The following is a 23,213-nucleotide window of genomic DNA, read 5'->3' as shown; positions in this document are numbered from 1 at the left end:
TTCGGTGGGAGGAAACGGATGGACAGGACGACTGTCTGTAGCTGTCTTTCCCAGAGAAGCCCAAGCAGATAATAAAGCCATGTAGAAAATAGGATTAAGGTAATGAACAGGCAGGACAGAGTTTGATCTTTCAATAATGCCAAAGCCTGACTGACAGGCCAATCTGGAAGGTGGAGCAACATCGTCGGCAGGACTCAGTTGCGGGGCGGTGTTCCGTGCTGGGTGGATTCTTTGCTTTTAACCTGTCACCGCTGAAACTTGAGGAGTTCTGGGATTTTCTCTTTTATGTGTGCGCTACAACTTGCAGGGGAGGAGTACTGGAGGGGCAGTTTTGCCCAGAGCATCATCGCCCCTCCAGGGGCTGCCCTCGGGATGATGGTGGGGGCTGGGACACGGCTCAGAGGCAGCCTGCTGGGCACCAGCACACCCTCATCTGTGTCTCTCCCGGTACTGGTCCTCAGGCTGCTTTTCACAGTGCCTGGAGACCTCTTTCAAGGTCACCATGGCTCCCTCAGCCCTTTGTTCATCAGGATTCCTGGAGACTCTGTTCTCCCTCTGGGCTAGGGATGGGGAGGTGCTAGCTGGAGCACACAGGTCTGAGAGCACCCGTGGGCACAAAGCCATTGCCTAGATGGTAAGGAACTTGGCTGTCGCCCTCTCCCTTCCTCCTTTCCTGCCCTTCTCTCTCCTAGAGCTGCGGCCAGGTCAAAGGACAGGGGATTTCTAACCTGTCTAAATCAGATGGGAAGAAAGATAGAGTCCTTCACCCAATTTGGACGTGCTAGAGTGTTCCTGTTTCCGAGGATAGATGGCATTCAGGCCCAGTCCCTGGCCCCCAAGGGCTCTATCCTGAGAGACTGTGCAGATAGCCAACCACTAAAGTATCCCTAGCTAGGCCCTGAGGAACTGTGCCAAAGCCGTCCTGTTACTGAGTTTGGGTCTGGAGGAATTAAGGCCCATCTTGTGTTCTCCATCTGCATTTGATCGGGGCCCTTGGCTCAGCCCCAGGAAAGGTGTTATCTGTGTGGGGCACGCCTCTGCTGCTGGAAGACCCCGGTGGTGGGTGGCGGTTCTGACTGGCTTGACAACACATCAAGCCAGTGATCTTCCCCTGGGTTTGCCCTTGCTGTGGATTTTACCTTTTCTGCCAGGGTACATTTGAGCTGGATCTACTATTGGTGCCCTGAGACCAGGGCACAGCGGGCAACCCCAGTGGCAGTGGGGAGGCAGGCACCAGGATTGAGAGGCCTGTGATCTCAGCGTTGGAGATGTCATAGTGGGTCCAGCTGTGGTCCTAAGCCAGCCTGGGGACTGTTGGGTAAGGAAGTCAGTAGGGGTGGGTTTTGGCGACTTGGCTACTCCTAGGGCATTGAGGATTTGAGTCCTTGGCTAGGTACTGCACTGCTCTGTATGTGTGTGACCATATTCATGGCCCCTGCATAATCCCACCTCATCTCCCCTTCCCCTTCAGGCCCGCATTATCCCCAGTTCCCCATGACTCCTCCATTTCCATCCTTAGCCCTTAAATCTCTTTCTCAGCAAAGGTAGGGGCAAAGAAGCTTCTCACATATTCTGACAGACACCCTATATTTTTCCCCTCTGAGCTTTTGCTCTAGCTGACCCCTGTGCTTGGGATACCCCCTCTCTGCCTACTGAAACCCTGCTCATTCTTCAGCATAAATAGCACCTCCACCATGAAGCCCTCCCTGATTCTCACCCCTGTGGCTGGAGTTGGTGACCTTAGAGCATTCATAGGGCCCCCTTGATGGCCACCATGTGGCCTGGTATAGCTTCCCTTCAGGCTGGGAACTTATCTTGGAACCCTGGACTGAACACGGGAGACACATGTCACGGCATCTGATGGTGTTTGGAATGACAACGGGCGCCTGGCTGCAACCCTTTCTAACTGTCTGCAGAAAGAACTGGTGTCCTGAGCGCAGGCTGAGCCGCTCTGAGGACACCATTAGTGCCCATCCCACCCAGGTGTGGCTTTGTCTCTGCCCCCGCCCTCCACCTCCACCTGGGGCAAGGGGCCTGGCCCTCAGTCGGGGTGATTATGGGAATTGCCCCTCTTTAAAGTACCTGCCTTCTCCTTTGAAAGTATTATTGACAGCTTTTCTCATTTTCTTTTTTCTTTACCTCTTTGAGGAACCCTGTAATTTCTTTCTCTTTCTTTCTTTCTCCCCCCACCCCTTCCCTTTTTCTTTCTTGTCCCCTCTGTCCTCCCACCCCAACTCTTTGAAATTGGCTCTCTGCCTGCTGACACCAAACTGATACTTTGCGTTTCACTTCTCCTTATCCCTTTATGGCAACAGATGTTGAAATTTTGTATCCTTTTATCTGCCCGGCTGCCCCTTCCTGTAATTACGGTCCTCTTGTTAGCAGTACAAAGTGGGCTGCCCGGCTGCCTGGCCTTTGAGCCACAGTGTCTGAACACGTGTGCATGGGCAGGTGCTGGGGCTGTGCACGCGCACACGCATGCATGCGAGACACCTGTGGCTTGGAAAGGGCCCTTCCCGTGCACCTGATGGGACTGGGGTAGGCGAAGCTTCGGTGGGCTTCTCCTGGTCTCCACGGACTCTGTGGTTATATGTGGGACCTGTCTGCCCCCTTGACTCCCTCCTCCCCACCAGGGGGCTGGACGAGGACAACCACTCCCTCCTCTCATGCCAGCTGAGCAGTGAGCACCCGGAGGCCCATCGTGGTCAGGAAGCCAGATCCCACCAGCTTGTGCCCCACACATACCCACGCCTCCAGCCAAGCCAGGTGCCCCAGCCCTGCACCTCTGTTGTTGCTGGCCCTTCACCTGAGCTGCCCCCCATCTCCTGTCACTGCCTGTCACGATCCTGTCACTCACTGAAGAGATGTTCTTTTATCTGTCCCCTTATAAAACTCTTTCATCTCTCTTCTGGTACCCACTGAGCCTCCCCTTGTATTGTTAGTTGGATAGATGACAGACTTCTCTCCCTCCCTGGACTGAAAACTCCTTGAAGAAGGGACTGTCTCCCTCAAAGTCTCATCTCACATCTCCCTGCAGTTTCTATTAGGCACAATGCCTCGTATACAGAAGGTGCTCAGGAAATGGTTATTGATCAAAGAAAGGAAGAAAGGGAAGGAGAGGGTGGAAAGAAAGAAGGGAGCAGAACCCTCCTATTTTCTTAGTGACCATGTTGGGTCCAGCTTATACCTTCAGGCCATCTGTCCCCTGGGGGCAGAGACGATGTAGGAAGGTGGGGTGTTTGCCACCCTTCCACCCTCTCACCAAAAGCCATCGTTGCATTTTTGCAGTTGCACGTGCCAGATGGGGTATCCTCACACCCAAACAGATGCAGGAATGAATACCCATAGAACCTCCAAGGAGCATCATCAGGAACCCAGTGTGTTAACAGTGGCTGTCAATGGTGTGAGGGCCATGGGCATTCTTAGATGTGGGTGAGGAGGTAGAGCCAGGGTTATCTGACCTCAGGGCAGTTTAGCACAGGAGGACTTTCTATGGGCCACGGCTTGTGCTGGGAGCTCAGGCGGGCCAGGCAAGGGAGGCGTGTGGAGGCCGGGATGAGGGAACTCAGAGGGAGGAAGGCAGTGACGCAGGTCACCCAGCTTCCCTGGCCTGCAGGACCCAGACTGGGGGTAGGGTGGAGGGGGGCTTCCAGGGACTGCCCCTCTGTGCCTAACTCCAGCCTGGTGCTTAGGGCCTCTCCCAGACAGGGCGTCTGGGTCTTCAAGGCCAGTGCCTACCTCTAATTAGCTGTCCCCACAAAGATGGTGATGGGGGGTGGTATAAGTATCTTATTTAAATTTCCTCCTCCCTGACTGTCAGGAAGTTCCTGTCATCCCATTTCCCTCCAGCTTCAGTGGAGTTGCCTGGGCAGCGGGTTGGGATGGGCCAGGGAGATCTGATTCTCTCACCTGATCCCCTCCTCAAGGGTCCCTGGGATGAGGCCACACTCCACTTGCTTTTCCTACCCAGGTACTCTGGGGACTCCTGGGGGAAGCCACACACAGCCAGGTCTCCCCGGCCTGTGTCTCATTCATCAGGCTCACAGGGGCAGCCCCATCTGTCTTTATCTTTCCCTGGGTCAAGAGAGAATTGCTGGAGTCAGGCTGCGGGGAGGCTGGGGTGGAGGCCCCTCAGCCCTCAGTGGCTCCCGGAGGCCCCGGCTTTGTGCGCAGGAGTTGGAAGGGAATGGACTTTTTGTCTGGCCCTCTATAGTGACAGAGCTGGCCCTTGCTCCTGTCTTGGCCTGAGGCTCTAAGCGGCAGCCCCTTTCCCACACAAGTTGTCCGACAGCCAAGGCTCTGCACGCCCCCCTTGCGCCCCCCACCGTGAGAGGCCGAGAGGCATTCTTAACATTCTTTCCAGAGAAAAGGGGTGAAACGTCTGAATTTGGGGGTCACCACGTTATACAAATTGCAATCTAATCGTTTTTACAAGAACACACTTGCTGTAAGAAAAGGAACCCGGAGGAGGGGCTGAGGAGACAAACAGCTTGTTTTGTCCCCCTTCCCCCCAAAGTTTGGGGCTATTGTTGAGCTCATCTTGCTTCCTCCACCAGAGCAGTTGAGCTAGAGTTTTCTAGTTAAATTGGTCCTGTGGTGGGGCCACGAGGGCCCACGGTGCCATTTCTGTTTGTTTTCCCCAATCAAAGCCCCAGCGGGGCTCCTATGGCACCGCTGGGCTGCTATTTGAAGAGACGGGCCATTTCCCAGAGCCTGGTGTGTCAGTTTATGCTCTGAACTTAACCTCACAGGCACTGCACAACAGAGCCTCGAGGGTCCCAGGCCCAGAGGCAAAAGAAACTGTATCTTTTTATTGGCCCATTTAAAGTGTGTGTGGCCCTTTCAGAGAATCAGAGGACTAACATGGCAGAAACTCCTCAGGCCCCGGCCAGGCTGGGCTGGCAGACGGGGGGCTCTGGGGACTTGTCCTGGTCTCCAGGGGCTGGTGCTCGCTCGGCCTTTGGGTCTACCCAGAGGGTAGAGTTCTGTGTTTCTTACTGCACACACTGGCATGACACTTTCCAGCGGTGGCTCAGATGCCCCCCTGCCTGGGCAGGGGCCCAGGGTGGCAACTCGGTCTGGGTGTGGCCCTTCTGCTGCCGTCCCTCAGTCCATGGGTGCCCAGCTCTCCTTCCTTCTGAGCCCTGGGACCAGGGGTGGGCAGGTAGAGCCATGCTGGGCTTCACGCCCCCCAATCTCCACTGCCTTTCATCTTCTATTTCAAACAGACAAACATGAAATTACTTCTACAGATTAAAGGGGAGAGCTCCTCAGTCATTCCTGAAGGCCTCACTAATGGAGGGGGCAGGGCCCCTAAATCTGGAAGGAGGGAGAACTGTGGAGCAAAATAGCCCTGACCCAGTGGACGAGACAGACGGAGACAGACAGAAAGAATATGACCCCAGGCCCTCTCAGGGCTCTGGCTTGCCCAGGGGTGGTGAATCATGGCTGGCGGCCCATGTGGAAAGGTGGGCCTTCTTGGGAGCTGAGGTAGTGATCTCTAGGAGATGCTGGGGAGAAGGCTTTCTGTCTGATCCCTCAGCACACAGAGGAAGAAGCGCTTCTCTTGGAAGGAGGCTGGGGACACGGGTGCTGACTTAAGGCCTACCCCCCGCCCCCCACCCTGACTGGAGAACAACAGTGCTCTCGCTGGGGGTCACCACGCTGCCCAGGACTCGTGGGCAGAGTTGGGCAGAAAAGAACCCACAGCCTCCTCCTTGGGGAAGGAGGGAAGATGGCAGCTCCACTGAGGAGAAGGGAGGTTGAGGGTCAGAGAGTCGGTGTGAGGTAGGACTGGAGCTAAGGTCCACATTCACACATGTGGCTGGTGGCCTCGTCTGCCTGAGGCTCTCTGGTGAAACCTGCCTGGGCCGAAGCTGGGCTGGTGAGACCACAAAGTCCTCCCTAACCCGTGCCGGGGCCTCTCACCTGGGTGTCCCTGTGAAGTGTCCACAGCCCAGTTTCTCCCGTCACATCACAGGGGAGAGCCCAGCATCTCTTGGGTGAAGCTGAGGAATTTGGCCTGGAGCGTGTCCCCTTCTTCTTCATTCCCCCCAGTCATTCTGCAGAAACTCACCGCTTCTACCCGTCCCCTAGCCACAGGAATTAGCGGGTACACTTGATGTTGAGGGGTAGTTGCTAGGGCCAGGAGGCCCCCCTACATGGTTGCTAGGGGTCTGGCATTGGGGCGAGGGGTCTGCCCACTGCCGCGGTCACGGAGGGAATTACACAGTCACAAAGAAATTGTTCTTCTCGGTAATCTGCTCTCGGCCACCGAGAGGGGCAAGGGTGGGGGGAGCAAGCTGGAGCCCAGCAGGCTGGTGGCTGTGATCACAGAGGCGTGCTAGCCCCGGGCCGGGGGCCAGCCGGGCCAGGAACACCAGGGACCAGCCTGCTAAGCTGCTTTCTCAGCGATTTCTCTCCCCAGACACAAAGGTGTTTACTTGTTTTAACATCTCCTGGGACTCCCCTTCTCCCTTTGTGTGGTCTTTATCCCCAGTGAGGTTTGAGCCCCAGATTACAGGCAGGAATTAAGGCATTGGACTCAGGCAGCGCAGAACCGCATGACCTGCGGGATCAAGGCGTATAAAGTAACCAAGTGTGTGTGTGTGAGGGGGGCCGACCCCTTCAGCACGGCCCATTCATCGTCCCGAGGAGGAGTGGCTGGGCGACAGGCAGCCAGCGTGCAGGTGTGATGGAGGGGCTGCTGGTGGCTGACTGAGGCCTTCAGCTGGGGGAGAGGCAGGGACTGGGAAGTGGGGAGAGGGGTGGGAGTCTAGGGCATCTCCTCCTTTGGCCTCCCTCCTAAGGGAATCTAATTCTAGCTCAGGAAGGAGAGCTGCATTTCCCCAGGAACTGATGCCATTTGAAGGTTAAAAGAATGTGTGTGGGCCAGGGTGGGACAAGCTCTCATCCTCTGCCCTGCCTCTCTTCCCAGCGGACAGCTGATGACGCACCTGGGCGGTGACTTTCCCCCAGGGGCGGGGGTGCTGGACGTCATGTACGAGTCCCCTTCCACACTCCTGTCCTGTGGTTACGACACCTACGTTCGCTACTGGGACCTCCGAGCCAGTGTCCGGTGAGTGTGCCGGGCAGCAGGACAGGTGGTGAGAACCCCATGCCAGTCCTGGCCCTCCCTCCAGTCCTGGCGGGCCCAAAGGAGAGGGACTGGAGACTCCGTATCAGGGGCTGGTAGAGAGCAGCTGACAAGGTCAGATCAAGCTTAGACTCCCCACCTTGGCGGCCCTGGTCCTGTGACCCAGGAGACCATAGCCACGAGGCCCTGGTAAGAGCCTCCTTGGGCGCCATCAGGGTGCTGTCCCTCAGCATTCTGTCCAGCTTTCTCGAGGCCTTTCTTGCCTCTTAAGTCTGGTGACACACAGCAACCACGTGATGCGCAAACGAGGCATAAACCTGCCTGGGGCCAGGGACTTGCTGAGAAAGAGATCTTTACTGAGGAGGCTTTCCCCCATTAAGTCTGGTTTTAAAGGAATTTGGTGATTCGGCATCTCTTTCTCCCAGCCAGAGTGGCTCCCTAAGGCCTCTGGGGAAGCTGGGGTGGAGGTGGAGGGCACCCCCAAACCTCCCCCTGCATCACCTCCTCCCGGACAGGAAGTGTGTCATGGAGTGGGAAGAGCCCCACGACAGCACGCTGTACTGCCTGCAGACAGACGGGAACCACCTGCTGGCCACTGGCTCCTCCTACTACGGTGTGGTGCGACTGTGGGACCGGCGCCAAAGGGCCTGCCTACACGTAAGCGTCCTGCCCACTGCAGGCCTCCTGGATGCCGGGACTTGTTATTGGGGGCTGTGCTGGGAGCGGGTGTGCCTGGAGGGGGTGGGAGGAAGCCTACAGTGGCCCCTGTCCCCTGGCATTAGGCCTGGGAATCCTGGGTTTGGGCTCCCCCAGCTCCCGGTGGGGACGCTCTCGCCACTCCTGTCCCTCCCGTGCAGGCCTTCCCTCTGACGTCGACGCCCCTCAGCAGTCCTGTGTACTGCCTGCGCTTCACCACCAGGCATCTCTACGCTGCGCTGTCTTACAACCTCCATGGCCTGGACTTTCAAACGCCGTGACAGGGCCACCCCAGCCTGTGGGCCAGAGAAGCCAGCTACTCAGGGACCTCTGCTGTCTGCAGGGTGCAGTGATACCTCCTCCCCGGCCCCGCCTGTGTTCCTAGACCTGTGACCATGGTAATCAGGCACCGTAAGATAAAGGCTGCTGACTCCTGGGCACTGGGGTTACCCAGGGGTGCAATCCCTCTCAGGAACCAGGTGGAAGGAAGGGACCTGCTGCTGCTCAGCTGAGCTTAGCCGGGCCTCGCTTCCCTGTTGGCCAGAGCAAGGATCTGGCCGGGGGAGAGAGGCCCACCCCTTCTTAGAGCCGGGCCAGCTCACCACAAGAGTGAGGTGAGATGCTCCAGCCTTCCCAGTTGGGCCCTTCCTGCCCCTTCCCTGGAAGGAGAGGGGAGGCTGCCAATACTCTGTGACACCAGCCTCCACCTCAGTCAGACCCCACCTTTGACCAAGCTCTAGGGCTGGGGACTCACTCCTGGGGTACTGTGTGGCCTGGTCTTGCTTTGAAACCAAGAAAGGACAAAGGGAACCCTGAAATTTTGAATGAGTTCTGAGCCAGTCCAACCTCAGGCTAGCTGTGGAGACATGCTAAAATGTTCATTTTGTAGAAATAAAGCTTGACTGTTCACAGATCTGGTTCCTCCCTGGCTGGCAAGACCCCAGGGAGAAGGAACAGCAGATTTAAACTTGGGGCTGGGCATGCTAGGGAAGGGTACGATCTCGTGGCTCAGTGTCTCAGAGAACAAACGTTTCTTTTCTTCAGGAAAACCTCTCATTACCCCCTCCACCACTTTGGCCCTGGTGGTAGGGTGGGTGTCGTCTGTGGGGTATGGAGGGGGACGGTGGAAAGGCTCCTGGCTGCTAAGCTGCTGTCCGCCTGCAGTGACCTCCTTCACCCTACTCCAGCGCTCCACAATGCTGCAACCCTTAGGCTGGCTTTACACCCACAGCATCTTAATATCCTGGGCTGTTTCCAGGTTTTCTGCAGTTTAAAATCTTCCTCACTCACCCTTCACTTAGGGTTTACAAGGTAAGGTAGCACAGGGGCCCTTCGAGCCTGGTTTTCCTCTGAGTTTATGCAAACAGGTTGGGGAAGATGCCCTGTCCTGCTGGGGTCAGGGCTCCCTGATCCTCTTCTCCATCTAAGACCCATACCTCCCTTTATGTGTTTATGTGGAAGGTTCTATATTGAAGGTCCCTAGGCTAGAGGAGAAGGAAATGTCATCACCAGCACCCTCCCTGGGGGGCAGAAGCATCAGAGGTGGACAAGAGGGCAGTGCACCCACAGTGACTCAGAATTATTTTACTCAGGAGAGAAGACCACGACTCAGGGGCTAGGAGTGCCCAAGCCTTGAAGTCTCAGAGGCCTCTACAGGAAGAGCCTCACCCACACTCAGCGCTGGGTGTCCTCAGGGGTCCGCTACTGAGTCTTGCAGTCCCCGTCACTGCTGTGTGCTATCTGTACCTTCTTCAGCTCCTTCTGCAGGTTTGACTCAGCTACTAGAACCTCCTTTGGCTTCTGGTACTGTGGATGGAGCCAAGGAGAGGACATGATTCAGTCACATCACCCCTCTCTACGCACACGCGCACACACACACTCTCTCTCCCTCCCCTCTCTCCCTCCCCCTCCCTTCCTCTCTCCCTCCCTCTCACCCTTCCTCTCTCCCTCTCCCCCTTCCTCCCTCTCCCTCCCTCCCTCTCCCCCTTCCTCCCTCTCCCCCTTCCTCCCTCTCTTCCCCTCCCTCCCTCCCTCTCTCCCTTCCTCCCTCTCCCTGTCACCCTTCCTCCCTCCCTCTTCCTCTCCCTCTCTCCTCCTTCTCCCTCTCCCCCTTCCTCCCTCTCTCTTCCTCTCCCTCTCCCCCTTCCTCCCTCTCTCTTCCTCCCCCCTCTCCCTCCCCCTCTCTCCCTCCCTCCCCCTCTCCCTTTCTCTCCCTCCCTCTCCCTTCCTCTCTCTCTCCCCTTCCTCCCTCTCTCTTCCTCCATCCTCCTTCTCCCTCTCCCCCTTCCTCCCTCTCTCTTCCTCTCCCTCTCACCTTTCCTCCCTCTCCCTCTCTTCCTCCCTCCCTCTCCCTCCTTCTCCCCCTTCCTCTCTCTCCCTCTCACCCTCCCTCCCCTCCCCCTCTCCCCCCCTTCCTCCATCCTCCTTCTCCCTCTCCCTCCCTCTTCCTCTCCCTCTCACCCTTCCTCCCTCTCCCCCTTCCTCTCTCTCTCTCTCTCACCCTTCCTCCCTCTCTCCCTCTCCCCCTTCCTCCCTCTCTTCCCCTCCCTCTCTCCCTCTCACCTTTCCTCCCTCTCTCCCTCCCGCTTCCTCCATCTCACCCTTCCTCCCTCTCTCTTCCCCTCCCTCTCTCCCTCTCTCTCCCTTCCTCCCTCTCCCTCCCTCCCTCTCCCCCTTCCTCCCTCTCTCTTCCTCTCCCTCTCTTCCTCCCCTTCTCTTCCTCCCCCTCTCTTCCTCCCCTTCTCTTCCTCCCTCTCACCCCCTCTGCCTCCCTCCCTCTCTGCCTCCCTCTCCCTTCCCTCCCTCTCCCTCCTTCTTCCTCCCTCCCTTCCTCTCTCTCCCTCACCCTTCCTCCCTCTCCCTTCCTCCCCTCTCCCTCTCACCCCCTCTCCCTCCCTCCCCCTCTCTCTGCCTCCCTCCCTTCCTCTCTCCCCCTCCCTCTCTCTCCCTCTCACCCTTCCTCCCTCTCCCTTTCTCTCCCTCCCTCTCCCTCTCACCCTTCCTCCCTCTCCCTTTCTCTCCCTCCCTCTCCCTCCCTTCCTCCCCTCTCCCTCTCACCCCCTCTCCCTCCCTCCCCCTCTCTCCCTCCCCCTCTCTCTGCCTCCCTCCCTTCCTCCCCCCTCCCTCTCTTCCTCCCTCCCCTCTCCCTCTCACCCTCCCTCCCTCTCTCCCTCTCCCTCTCTTCCTCCCTCTCCCTTCCTCCCTCACCCTCTCCCTCCCTCTCTCCCTCTCACCCTTCCTCCCTCTCCCGCCCTCCCCCTCTCTCCCCCTCCCTCTCTCTCTCCCCCTTCTACCCCCTTTATTCAAAGATGAGGAAATTGAGGCCTACAAGGTTGAATGACTTGCTGAAGGTCACATGGCTGGGTAGGGGTAGGCCTTTGGACCATCTAGAACCCCAGTTCTGTGGATTCTACCCCTCCCCATCACCCTCTATCCTCTTTCAGCTATGATTTTAAAATCAGCCTCCTGACCCTCACCGGCTCACACCATGCTGAGGCAGACAGGCCTGTTCTCTAGCAAGCACACCCCAGGAGTAGCTGGGGCTGGAACTGAGGACTCCAGTAGGATGGGAACTGGGCAGGGGAAGAAGGAGCCTGTCCCTGACATAGTGGCCAAGAAGTCTGAATGACTCTTACGGAGATGATGAGGGTGCAGTTGGCATGAGCAAAGCTCAGCGAGGAATCATCCAGAGGTAGCTGATACCTGTCTAGGTCAGGTATTGAGAACTTCTTGTAGTACCTGTGGGGACAAGAGGCCATGAGAACACCCAACAAAGTGACCCCAACAGCTGGGCATCAGGCCCTCTGACGCCAAACTTCTATACAATTCTCCCCACACAGCCAAAGAGGAAGAAGGGAAGCCAGTTAGAACACCAGTACTTTAGAGCTTAGTGGTCCTGGAAGAAAAAGAAAGGCCTTATGGCCAGTCCAGCAATGGAACAGGGCCAGTCATAATTCCTTGATTAGACCAGGGATCAGACTGACTCATACTTCAAGCTCAGTCCTCCCAAAGACACGTGGAAGAAGCCTCCTGGAATACACAATTGGCTCAGGCGAGCCCTACCTCCTCAGCACCCGAAGAAAATGGGATATGTGTGCTAACAAGAAACAGAATAAGGAAATCTAGGGCTGTCCTTGAAAGCTGGGGACTGACAGTTGGCACTTACATGGCCCTTTACTGAGGACCTCAGTTACCTTTTCCTCCTTTGGGGTCTTTGAAGGCCTTGTTAGCCTGACTCTACTTGTAGGCCAGAGAGGGGAGTACATCCACAAGGAGAAATATCCCTAAGAGAACAAGCCATGTGACTCATCAAGGAAGCTGGATCTCTGGGGCTCTGGACCCCACTCCTCCATTTTCACATACCACACTCGGTCTCCCTCAATGGCAGGTGACAGTCCAGAGATTAATGATCCCTTTTAGTAAAAAAACAAAACAACCCTGGGACTTCCCTGGCAGTCCAGTGGTTATACTGCTCACTTCTGATACAGGGGGCAAGGGTTCAATCCCTGGTCAGGAGACTAAGATCCCACATGCCGCACGGCACAGCCAAAAAACTAAAAAAAAACAAAACCAAAACAAACCCAGATAGCAACATCCAACCCATAATGTCTGTAATTTGACCTCCTTTACCGAAGAGGAAACTCAGGCTCAGAGAGGTGAAATATCTCGCCTGGCTTCACAGCCAGTTGTCAGCAGAGTCAGGATTAAAGTTCCCTGATCCTGGTCTGGTGCTTATTACACTGGAGCACAAGCAGTGGCCGCCTCACCTCTAGCAATAGGACTGTTTGGCATTTTCCTTGGTGGAAGTATGACCTAGGCTCTGGCCAGTGGCTACCAGACCTATCACCTGGGCATGGCATCACTGCTGCTGCAAGGGTATGTGGCTGGGCAGGGAAACGCTGCAGACAGGTACAGACAAACTCAAGTGAGGGGCCTGGAGAGGATAGGGCTTTCAATATGTCAGGGGGGCCTGGTCGTTGTGGCAGGTACCCCCAGTCCACTTCAAAAGCCCTGATGCCCTGGGGACTCAGGAGAGTTGACATCAACGCAAGCACTTCTGCCCTGCTCTCCCTGCCCAAATCCCTCAGTTTAGTGAAGGCTCTCAGGGCCCCTATCCTCCAGGTTCCTCACTCCCCGCCAAGGTGCTGGGACCCGTGGCAGGAAAAGAATGTTTACTTAAAGGCTGACAGTTCAAAAGGAGTGGGGGCTGGGGGATCCTAATGGCACCACAAGTTTGCTTTATTTTCCAAACTCTGCCCCAGGGAAAGGTGATCCATCTGCCTACAAACCGGGCTGGAATGTTGGCTTCATCCTCTTCCTAGCCAGCCCAGGCTGAGGGCTCTTTCTGGGGCCTCTGGTCTGGCCAGCAAAGGTGGCAGACACTGATAATAGGGAGGGAGTCAAAGGTTAAACAGCAGAGATTAGATGAACACAAAGGCTTGTTAGGAAGTGTTAACATCTTCCCTGCAAACATACACAAGAAGCAGAACCGGGAGAGAAGCAGCCGGGCACACACAGCTCAGCCGAACCCAGGGGGCCTGTGTAAGCCCTTGCTTACAGAACGTGGGGACATCCTTTCTGCCTACCTGGCTGTGTGCTGGGGAGGGGGGACAGGGACACACCTGTGTACTCTCAGAGGGGCACCATCAAGGCACATTCCCCAGGCAGGGGTAGTAGGACTGGAGAAAGAGTCCCAGGGCTTGGTCTCAACAGCAATGACAAGATCAAAGGGAACTTGAGTTGCATGACTTACCCCAGCTTCCCTGTTCTACTCCCATCACCTCTCACGAGGTGGGGGGATGGAGGCAGAGTAGGTCTGGAGGCTCAGCTCTGTTATGAGTATTCTAATGGATTTAGTTTATTGGCTGAGGTTAAACCATTTTCCTCAGGGGCTTCTGATGGGCAGTCTTCAAGGGAGTACGGGGCATCTGCTTTCTCTCCTCAGGGAGCAGCCCACACTCCCTTATCTCCATCCCTGGCCTTGGGGTTTGCCCTGAGAAGAACCATGCTTCACTTTCTCACCAGCACCTGGACTGGAGAGGGACCCACTGTGCTTCTGGAAAAGTCCAAATGCTCAGCCTCAGGCAAGCCCTAGGTAGGCAGCAACCATTTCTTAGGCGTCAACTGTGTCCCAGACCTTGAACTATGAGCTGGGGATTTAAGGATGAAGAAGAAACAGGCCATATCACTGCCCGAGGAGACCCTGTGTTTCTGCTGAAACTAAGCCTTTATAGTGTGGTGGTTCCTGGACTTTTCGCTGATGCACAACAACCCCCATTCTCACCTGCCTTCACTGTCCTTGGTCTCGGCCACACAGTGAAAGGTGACATTTATGAATGCTAACTCTGTGCCAGGCCCTGTTCAACACACACTGAATCCTGAAAACAGCCCTCTCAGGTTGGTTGCTTCTGTTATCCTCTTTTACAGAAGAGTAAACTGAGGCACAGGAAAGTTAGGTATCTTGCCCAAGTCGTAAAACTGGTAAAGGGAGATACCCTTATTACAGTGATAATCCCCCCAATCTCCTCACCACCCCCCCCCCGCCATCGCTCTACATTCTCACCTCAAAGTAACAGACCACCTGGTCTAGGTTCCCTGCGTCTGTCCAAGGGTGGGGCAGATATGGGGGGTGGTCACCCCCAGAACCCAGCCACCCTGCAGGTCTCCTGGACACTCCCTCTAACACAGAGTGGGCTTCCTTTCTGAATGTAAAAGTGTCCAAAAGATGTATGTGGAAGCAAAGGCTCTTAGGAGGACTCCCTGGCCCTGTCCTGTGACTCTGGACAGGCCACTTAACTTCTGGGCCTCAGTTTCTTCCTCCAAATTCCTTTCTAAAAATAAAGGAGCTGCCCTAGATGAACTTTAAGTCGCTGTCAAAGGGACTGGAACAGGCCAACTCTGTACCTCTCTCAAACTGTGCCAAAAGGACAGCTCCTTCACTTTGGCTATTTCAGAAATGATCCACTGCACCCTATCACTCTCTCTCTGCTGTCTCCCCTTCCCAATTCCCAGTCCTTTCCCAACCCATTCTCCCTTTTAGTGAACTGAGAAAGGGCACAAGAAGCCAGGCCGTTAGAGAGAGACTCTGGAGGAGGCTGAAAGTAGAAGCAGGATGGCTGTGGAGTCACATGGGCCACGCCCCACACACCTCCAGTGGGTGCTCTGCACACCTGCACACAGGCTTGGCCAGAGTGGTCGAGAGAAGCCTCTAGCCAGTCCGTCCCTTAGAGAATCAGTCGGCAAATCTCCCCTTCTTTCTTAAACATCAACACTCCAGGCAAACTGGTCACCCCTGCCTACAGTAGCCCCTCGTAGAGAGTCACAGCACACATTCACATACTAAAGGCACTCAGAAGTCCTACCAAAGTGAGTTTCCTAAAGTTATTTGACCACAGAATCCTCTTTTCTAGAGATGCCTATTAACACTCCCACAGTTTTAGTATTACCGATGTCAAATCAGCCAAGCTCTCCTCAGGTTCTAATTTTCAAAGAATTGTTGAGGGCCTGCTTCAGGCCGGGCATGGGGCTGAGTGTTTGTACATATACGATTTCATAATTCCCCAAGCAATCTGTGACGTACGTATGAGTATTCTCCTATGATATATGAGGAACCCTTGCCCCAAATGCTACGGGTAATACGTGGCAGAGGCCAGATTCAAGCGGACATCTTCCTACTCCACATCCTAGCTCATTCCACTTATAGCTGCCAGCTTCTAGGCTGAGGCTAGGAACCTTCTTTCTGCACAAACACTCTTACTGGGAATAGATGGTGCCACAATGGGATCCTGGGAAAGCACTTTCTTCCTTCCCTGATTCATCCCTTGCTATTACCTGGGGCCAAGGACATAATACACTGGAATCAATTCCTTCAAGAGAAATGGCCAACCCAGTTATTCAGAGACAAGGCAGGTATAGACAAAGGAACTCTGGCTTTTACTGGTAACCATAATCCAGAATATCAGAATCGGGGCAGGCATGGAACCTCCAGGTGAAGGAAGTCAAATCAGAAAAGCCACAGTGTGATGGAAACTGAAGAGGCCTGGGCACTGAAACCATCACTAACTATCCCTTCAGTAAGTCTGTTCATCATGCTGACTTTATAGATAATCATTCATATATAGCACAACAATAAAAATACATACCCTGTCCACCACTGGATGGTGTGATGATCAGAAAACAGATTTTTAAAGTATCTTGAAAAAGCTAAACACTGCTCAAAGGAATAGCTATTGAGTTCTGTATATTTCGGGGTAGTAAAGGTATAGGACATCTTCTACTCCAGGTAGAAGATGAAAATGCCACTAGGCTCAGAAGAGCCTGTTAGGGGTTTAGCAGCCTCTCTCACCTTCCTCCCAGCAGAGGATCCTGAGGAAGGCTGTGCTGAGCCAGGCTGGGCCGCTGAACCTGAGATCTCATTGTAGGCTCTGAAGTGGGCACTCACATACTCCTCTCCTCTCTTTGGGAATCCAATCCCGGCCCTGCTCACTCTGGGGCACTACTCGCATCCCACCTGGCCTTACCCATCAATTCAAAAATGTCTCCCCCTGCCTTGGGCGCCGGAGTGGGCCTCTGGCCACGGAGCGCCTGGTCAAGAGCGCCACCTATGGCTGAATACGCACAGGAGATGGGACCCAGAGGATCTGCCTGCAGATGAATTTTTTGGTGAGCTAGCTAGCCTCTCTTTTCTCACTCCCTGGTAATCACATTTCTGCTGGATATCTGTATTCGACAGTGACCTCTGGGGGACAAAAGGGAGGCAGCAGCCAGCTCCACAAACTGCTAGGCTGCAGATTCAAGTGCTATCAGAAGCACTTTTGTTCCTAATTTGGGCCCAGGGCCTCTTACGCCAGGGAATGTTTGCTGAAGCACGGAGTTTGTTTTCCTAAAGGCAATTTCTCTGTTGCCTGAAATTGCTAAATTCCACTTTAGGCACTGACTCCTGTTAATGATGAGAACAATAACAGGAATAAACTGCCTTTTATCTGAGAGCTTCAAAGTGCTTTATAAACGCAAATCCTTATTATTATGACTTTGTATTTATAGACAAGGCCCACTTCAGGGGCTGCTGGCTGCGTGTACAGCAATAATCCTGAAATTAATTCATTCATCTCTACCCCTTCCCCACCACTTAACCCTGCCAAAGTGAGAGGGTATGGGGGTCATAGAGGAGGGCAGAACCCAGGGCTGCACCAGGGGAGCCTGGGAGGCACGGACCTTGAGGGAGATGGGACGGGAGGCTGGCACCACACCACCTGAGAAGATGGACAAATAGCTGGGTCTTCCTTACTGCTTGTAAATCAGTGGATGATGGGGACACCTCTGGCCTAAGCTTAGCACCCCATGAGACATGTTGGGTGGCTTCACAGTCTGTGGACCAGTAACTCATAAAACCTCCCATCTCAATGCACCAAATCTATTTCATGGGAGTTGGTCCTATTCTGCAATCCCTGACTCAGGTCACAACCGAGTCATCACAGGGCTCTTCTCTTCTCCTGTGATCAGTCAGAGCTCCAGAAACCCAAACGAGATCAATGCATTTCCAAGATGATCAGCCCAGAAGCAGCCCTGCCAGGATTAGATCTCCACTTTGGTCACCTTCTGTCCCCTCAACCCCACATTTTGCCTTCCCCTAGCAGACCATGAGAAGAGGAGCAAAAGGAAGTCTAGTAATCCCTTTGAAACATAATGCAAGTGACTTCATGCAAGAGACTTCCAAGAGGCCAAAGCACCAGCTCACTGTCCCTCAGTTCAGGGAGGGATAGGTTTGCTGCTCCCAGACCAGTACTTTAAAGTTCGATAACTGCCACCTCAGACAGGTGCACCTTCCAGGCCATGGCTCCCTGCCAGCTCCAACAGTGATGTTACCAGGCCAAGTTCATCATGGACTGGATCCAGCCAGAGGTCAAGGCACAATAACCTTACAGCAGAACCACTTAAGATCACAAGGCAATGGCCGGGTGATTCCCTCAACCTCTCATTCATCCAGCAAATATTTATTGAGCCCCAGTCTGTGCCAAGTACTGGGCCAGATACTCATTGTTCAAATTTCCCTGCCCCGGTGGAACTGATTACAATATTCAAGCTGGTCCTGCAGAGAGAAAGCCCTTCAGCTTTTAGCACCTACTACAGGGCTTTAGTGAAGCCCTCCTACCTCCCTCAGAGCTGGACAGCAGGCTTCTCTGCCCTCTGAGGTGGGGAGCCATCTGAGCCCTAACCTCAGGTCAAACCCCACCCCCGCCTTGCTCATACACAAGCAGGCAGGTGCCCACCATGCCACTTACTTTTTATTGGTTGTTCTGACGACAACACAGCGCTCCTTCTGGTCCACACAGACACTGTAGACATCCTTAGGGTACGGGAGGTTTCGAATTCGCCACTGGAAACTCATCTTGGTGTCCTTGCGCATGAAGATGGGCTGCAGAAGGCAAAGCCAACTTGAGGACTATTCTTGGAGGGGGGTGGGAAAGGATGGCTCCCCCCTCCACAAAGCTCTATCAAGGGGCACAATGGGAGACCCTCAGCTCTTCCCTACAGCTCCCCTCTGATACTGCCATTGCTGTGACATTCTAGGCCTGGAGCCCTCGCCCTGGGATGACTAAGCCAAAACCCTTTGGGTACTCATTCAAGCAAACATTTCTAGAGCACTGTGTCCAGGTGGGTACACTGGAGATGAGGAGGTGAACAAGACATGGCGCCTGCCCCCAAGGGCCAGCAGCCCACTCCCCCAGCCTCCCCAAGACACCTGACAGACAGACATACATTGGAATTGCTTTCCGTGATGAGTTCAGGCCCCAGGCTCCCTGCTCCTGGGAGTGCTGGCTCTCCCACCTCAATCTGCCACTGGCCCAAGGCGCCCAGGGCACTCTTCACACGCCACTTCCTCACTGAGGAGAGAAGGAAGCAGTGGGATTATGGGGAAGAAAGGTACTCTGCTTCTTTCTGCTGAATCATCAATATCACATTAGGTAACTGGAACAGGATAAAAGTGGGAGCTACAGGCTTTTACACTGGCTTTATCCATCTGAGCAGGGACCTCACAACCTCTGAAATCTCAGGAGAGTATTTCAATATTAGACAACGTGTAAAGCCCATATCATGGGTGCCCAGACAAAAGGAATTAGAACAAAGCTCTGAAAGGCGCCAAGTGGAGTTTAGAAAACCCCAGGTGTGACTTCATGCAAAGGGAAGACGTGAATGTTAGGAAAAGGGTAGCTACCAGTAACAGAGAAAATGTGGATCCCCAAAAATGTGACATGCATTTTTCCCTCTAAAAATGGGTAGAGGAAAAATGAAGTAAGAGGGCGAAAGCTGATAGGCAGATTTGTCTCATGATTCAGAAAGTCCAAATATAGAAATTCACTCATCTCAGGTGCACATGGCTTAAAACAAAAGTCCCAGAGTTGTATTTACAGGAAATTTTAGGCACACACCATATTTTAAATGCATTATTTATAAAAGATCTAATGTACATTTTTTGTAGAGTGGAATCATCCTTTTATAATGCAAATAATCATCTCTATTTTACAACCCAGATGTTTGCATAAGATTTTTTTTTTTCAATTAAGCCACATACTTTATGGAAATTCTAAGTGAAAAGACTAATTCAGTAAACACTAACTGAAAGCCCCTGCTGGGATGCTCAGGAACCCTGCTCAGCCCTGTCACAGTGACTGCTGTCAGCACGCCCATGGCCACAGGGGGCTTTCGCGAGTGCGACCCCTCTGTTCCTTCCCTGCCCGCAGCAATGGGGGTCTTCCAGGTGGCAGTCCCAGCGTTGCTCCAGGCCAGCAGCCTTCCTGAAGCTGCTGTGAGGAGCTAAACAACTCAGAAAGTGCCTGGTGTCCTGTCGCAGTTGCTCCTTTTTCTGGGCCGGGGTGGTGAGAGCTGCAATGCGATTCTCAGGATGGGTTTCTTTGAGACCTTCTGGGCAGCTGTGCCAAACCCAAACACCCTCACTGCTCTAAGTAAGGCACACAAGCTGAACACAAAAGTATGCTGCACAATTCGAATTTTCCCTTTAATATGTGCTTTTATAAGGTCTGGTGCCTTCTGCAGTGTGATTTTATTACGTCTCAGGGCCAAAAACTCTCCCTAGAAACACATTTCCAAGTTTACAATGCAAATAAATAAGGAAGAGTAAAACTTGGAAATATACTTTAAAGGCAACTTTTTTCTTTTTCTCACAAATACTTCTTCTCTCTTAAGTGAATGGACTGTGACCAGAAGTATATCCAAATCTATTCATGTAATACTTTGCTTATTTAACTGGAAGCCAGCCTTCTGGGTTGCAGTGTTCACAGTTGCAAATTCAGAAGCAACAAATGCCTCTAAGTGGAGGTTTCCTGTGACAAGACCCATGTATCTCACTCTTTATTGTAGGAAAGATCACTCCCAGATTCTCAGACATGTATAAAATGCTATGTGTAGAATAAGGCAGGAAATTAATTTTTTCCCAGGCATACTGACAACAGCATGACGGGATAGCTCACATCAAGGGCAGCGACAGAACTAAAAAGGATGTGGGACCATTTGGTGTGAGGACAAACAAACATCCTTAGACCCTGACAGGATCACGATATAATAGAACACAGTCATCACAGAGTTTAAAGGTGGAGGTTCCTTTAGAAAGCATCTAGTCCAATACCTGTATTTTTCAAATGGGAAACAGCATTTCTTCCCTGCCTGCTCTCCTTCAACCCTTGCCACCACTCTTCAGGGGAGAGTATGAAGAATTACCAAGGCTCAGAAAGATACACTAACTTGCAAAAAACACAGCTAAAATTCAGGTCTCCTAACTTCAAGACCAGAATTTGAATCATTAGTAAAAGGCTAACTTGTATTCTATAAACATTCAATAAGCATACATGATATTTTAAAAGGTTCACTTAAAAAAAAATGAAGCTCTATTTCTTTTTTATATTTTAGCATTTAAAGGAAAAGCTTCAATTATTTGAAAATGTATTGATAAGTTATGAAAACCTAACTATCTGGGGCTTGATAAGTGAGGCGTCCTGTAATCATGGACCCTGTTAAATCATTTGTCCTGAGGCACGATGCCAGTGTGGCCAGGAGAGGCAATTCCAATACCAGGATTTCCTGTCTACTCTTTTATCCATGGAATACTGGGTTTGGAACAGAAACCTTCCCAAGGAGTACCCTAAGGAGGAGGAAAGTCAGCTACTGGTTTCCTTACTGCTGACCTTGAAAGCCACTCAGGTCACAGAAATTTGGACCCTTGGCTGTTTTGTCTTTTTTTTTTTTTTAACACCTTGGAATTAAATTCTTTGTTAGAATATGAAGAAAGCCTCCGTATTCATTCCCTTGTGAGATAAGATCCAACAAATGAATGGGTGAAGTCCTTGTTATTTCTCCCATGGACGTGGGCATGAATGCACACATGCAAATACATTTTGTCTTGTCTTTCTTGTCCTGTCTTTGTTCCTGAACTCAAGGACAGCTCCTGCGGCAACAGAAGACTGTTTGCACCTGCTGTCACTCTGATTTGATTATATGTTAAACCCAAACTGGTGTGTGCAAGGCAGCTCCCTGGGACGCTGTCATATCTTCCTGGCTGAGCCAGGGCCAGTCCTTGGAAAGGAGACTTTCAATGACCCTGTAAAGGGTCTGATGGGGAATATATGAGGGAGGCAGCGCCTGGGGCCTTTTTCCTAAGTCAGCAGGAAGCAGGCTGATGTCCCAGACTGCTGAAAGGAGGCCCCATCTTTCAGGTGGGCTAGAAAGTGGAGGTCCTAAAAGGCCTCTTTCCCCAGAGCTCCAAGCCCTGGCCCACTTCCAATGTGGATAATTACATTCCCCTTTCCTAAGTACTCCCTGCAGCTTAAACTGGATGCAGGATTCTTCTTTTCTGCCCTAAAACACTGCAACATTGCTATGTGGCTATTAAACAGCTGCCACGTCCCATCCCTGAGGAGGCTGAAGGGAATCGAGTGGGTCATTTATAAAGCCGGTGAAGTGCTTGGGGATGAAAGTGCTCAATATCCTCCAAATGCAGCCTGGGGTGGTTAGGCTGGCGGTCAAATACCAAAGCAGATTAAGCCGGTAATCCGAATGTAATCGCTGGGGGACGGCCTGCCCTTCAGCCTCTGCCCCCCTGGACATGCTGTGTTCTTCTAGGGCTGGTTTGATGTTCCGATCATTGTTATGGGGCCCTTCAGTTTTTTCCTCTATGAATACACATACAGCATTCACTGTGGGGGGTGGGAATGAATAGCATTGAGAGGGCAGAAAAAAAATATGACACTACTATGCTTATTAACACCGACCGGAAGAGCTCCAACCCAGACAGATGTCCTATCGGTAATTCTCTCTGTAAATTACTTTCTGGGTTTTTTGGACAGAAAACCAGTTTGGCCAATTATCCAATTTGTATAATTAGCTGAAAAAACGGAAACTATTCCCATTTACACCCACAAAAACCCCATCCATATTTTGCTTCAAAGAATGCACAAATGAAAGTTCAGGTCCTGGGATTATTTATACTTAAAAATGAAAAACAAACAGTATTTTGCAAGCTGGCGGAGGTAGGGTGGGGTGGTTGGAGACGGGTAAGAAAAGGATCAGCTGTTCAAAGGGCCCAGTGGTTTGAGTGGGGTGTTCCTTGCCGCCCATCTCTGTCCTGCTCCCTCCAGCCCCTACCCGGGTCATTCTGGGGAGAACAAGATTTAGTAAGAAAAGAAAACAGGATTAAATAACCTCAACTCCCAACAGAATGTTCTTGTGGATTAAAGCATGGGTTCTTCATCAGATAGACCTAGGCTTAAATCCTAGCTCCGTAACTAACCAGCTGTGTGATTCTGAGCAAGGTGCTTATCCTCTTGAAGCTTCCATTTTTCCCAACTGTTAAATGAAGACAGCAGTAACCTACCACACTGGGCTGTAATGTGGTTGGTTCGTGTAAACCACTTAGCATGGCGCCCAATAAAAGTTACGGTATTGCTATCATTAGGTAAACTTTAGTCAGAAAACGTTCTCCTATGAACCTCCATTTCTACTTTTAAGAAAAAGGAGTTTGGAGGCCACTGTCTATTCTCCACCTGCCAAGAGGGAAAATGACAGTTCATGTGGGATGCTACAAATGAAGGGACCTGGACTTTTTTTCATTTTAATTTCATGTCCAAGCACAACTAAGATGCCTTGGGTTTTATTTGTTTGTTTGTTTTTACAGCCACAACCCCGACAGCTGTATTATTTGCTCTGTGTGGAGAAGAGAGGTGACGCTGGGGGCTGGGGGAGAAGAGCTGCCGCTAGTCCCCGGCCTGGTGATGGTGGTGGTCAGCCCACGTGACCTCTGCTTTCATAAGCTCACCCCCTGGGAGCGCTATAAATTACAATGGTTTGTGAGAATATTACTACTGTACTGGTTTCCACCAAATCAGTGTCATATGCTAAACACATCAAGATT

At 52.6% G+C, this 23,213-nt stretch overlaps 2 protein-coding genes across 9 annotated transcripts in view; one reads left to right on the top strand and one right to left on the bottom strand.

The window, feature by feature from the left end:
- Positions 1 to 9,516, top strand: part of FBXW4 (F-box and WD repeat domain containing 4) — an 83,206-nt gene extending 73,690 nt beyond the window's left edge. For 3 of the 6 annotated variants that reach the window (XM_033425826.2, XM_049696934.1, XM_004268480.3), the window contains 3 exons: positions 6,938 to 7,078; positions 7,612 to 7,753; positions 7,954 to 8,705. In XM_033425826.2, the coding sequence (XP_033281717.1) occupies positions 6,938 to 7,078; positions 7,612 to 7,753; positions 7,954 to 8,073 (403 nt within the window). In that variant the 3' untranslated portion in view covers positions 8,074 to 8,705. Of the gene's footprint in view, positions 1 to 1,151; positions 1,319 to 6,937; positions 7,079 to 7,611; positions 7,754 to 7,953; positions 8,706 to 8,836; positions 9,104 to 9,384 lie in introns of those variants that run through there. The other 3 variants (XR_004482646.2, XR_004482647.2, XR_007471264.1) reach the window with 3 other exon arrangements.
- DPCD (deleted in primary ciliary dyskinesia homolog (mouse)) overlaps positions 9,362 to 23,213 on the bottom strand; it is a 23,482-nt gene continuing 9,630 nt past the window's right edge. The window contains exons 3-6 of one of the 3 annotated variants that reach the window (XM_004268479.4): positions 18,551 to 18,675; positions 18,073 to 18,206; positions 11,428 to 11,530; positions 9,362 to 9,598 (exon numbers count right to left, since the gene is read on the bottom strand). In XM_004268479.4, coding sequence (XP_004268527.1) covers positions 9,494 to 9,598; positions 11,428 to 11,530; positions 18,073 to 18,206; positions 18,551 to 18,675 — 467 coding nt within the window. In that variant the 3' untranslated portion in view covers positions 9,362 to 9,493. Of the gene's footprint in view, positions 9,599 to 11,013; positions 11,531 to 18,072; positions 18,207 to 18,550; positions 18,676 to 23,213 lie in introns of those variants that run through there. The other 2 variants (XM_049696960.1, XM_049696958.1) reach the window with 2 other exon arrangements.

Source organism: Orcinus orca, chromosome 14, assembly GCF_937001465.1.
Source record: "Orcinus orca chromosome 14, mOrcOrc1.1, whole genome shotgun sequence".
Lineage (NCBI taxonomy): Eukaryota > Metazoa > Chordata > Mammalia > Artiodactyla > Delphinidae > Orcinus > Orcinus orca.
Note: the sequence above shows the minus strand (reverse complement) of the source record. Positions and strands in the feature narration are given on the sequence as shown.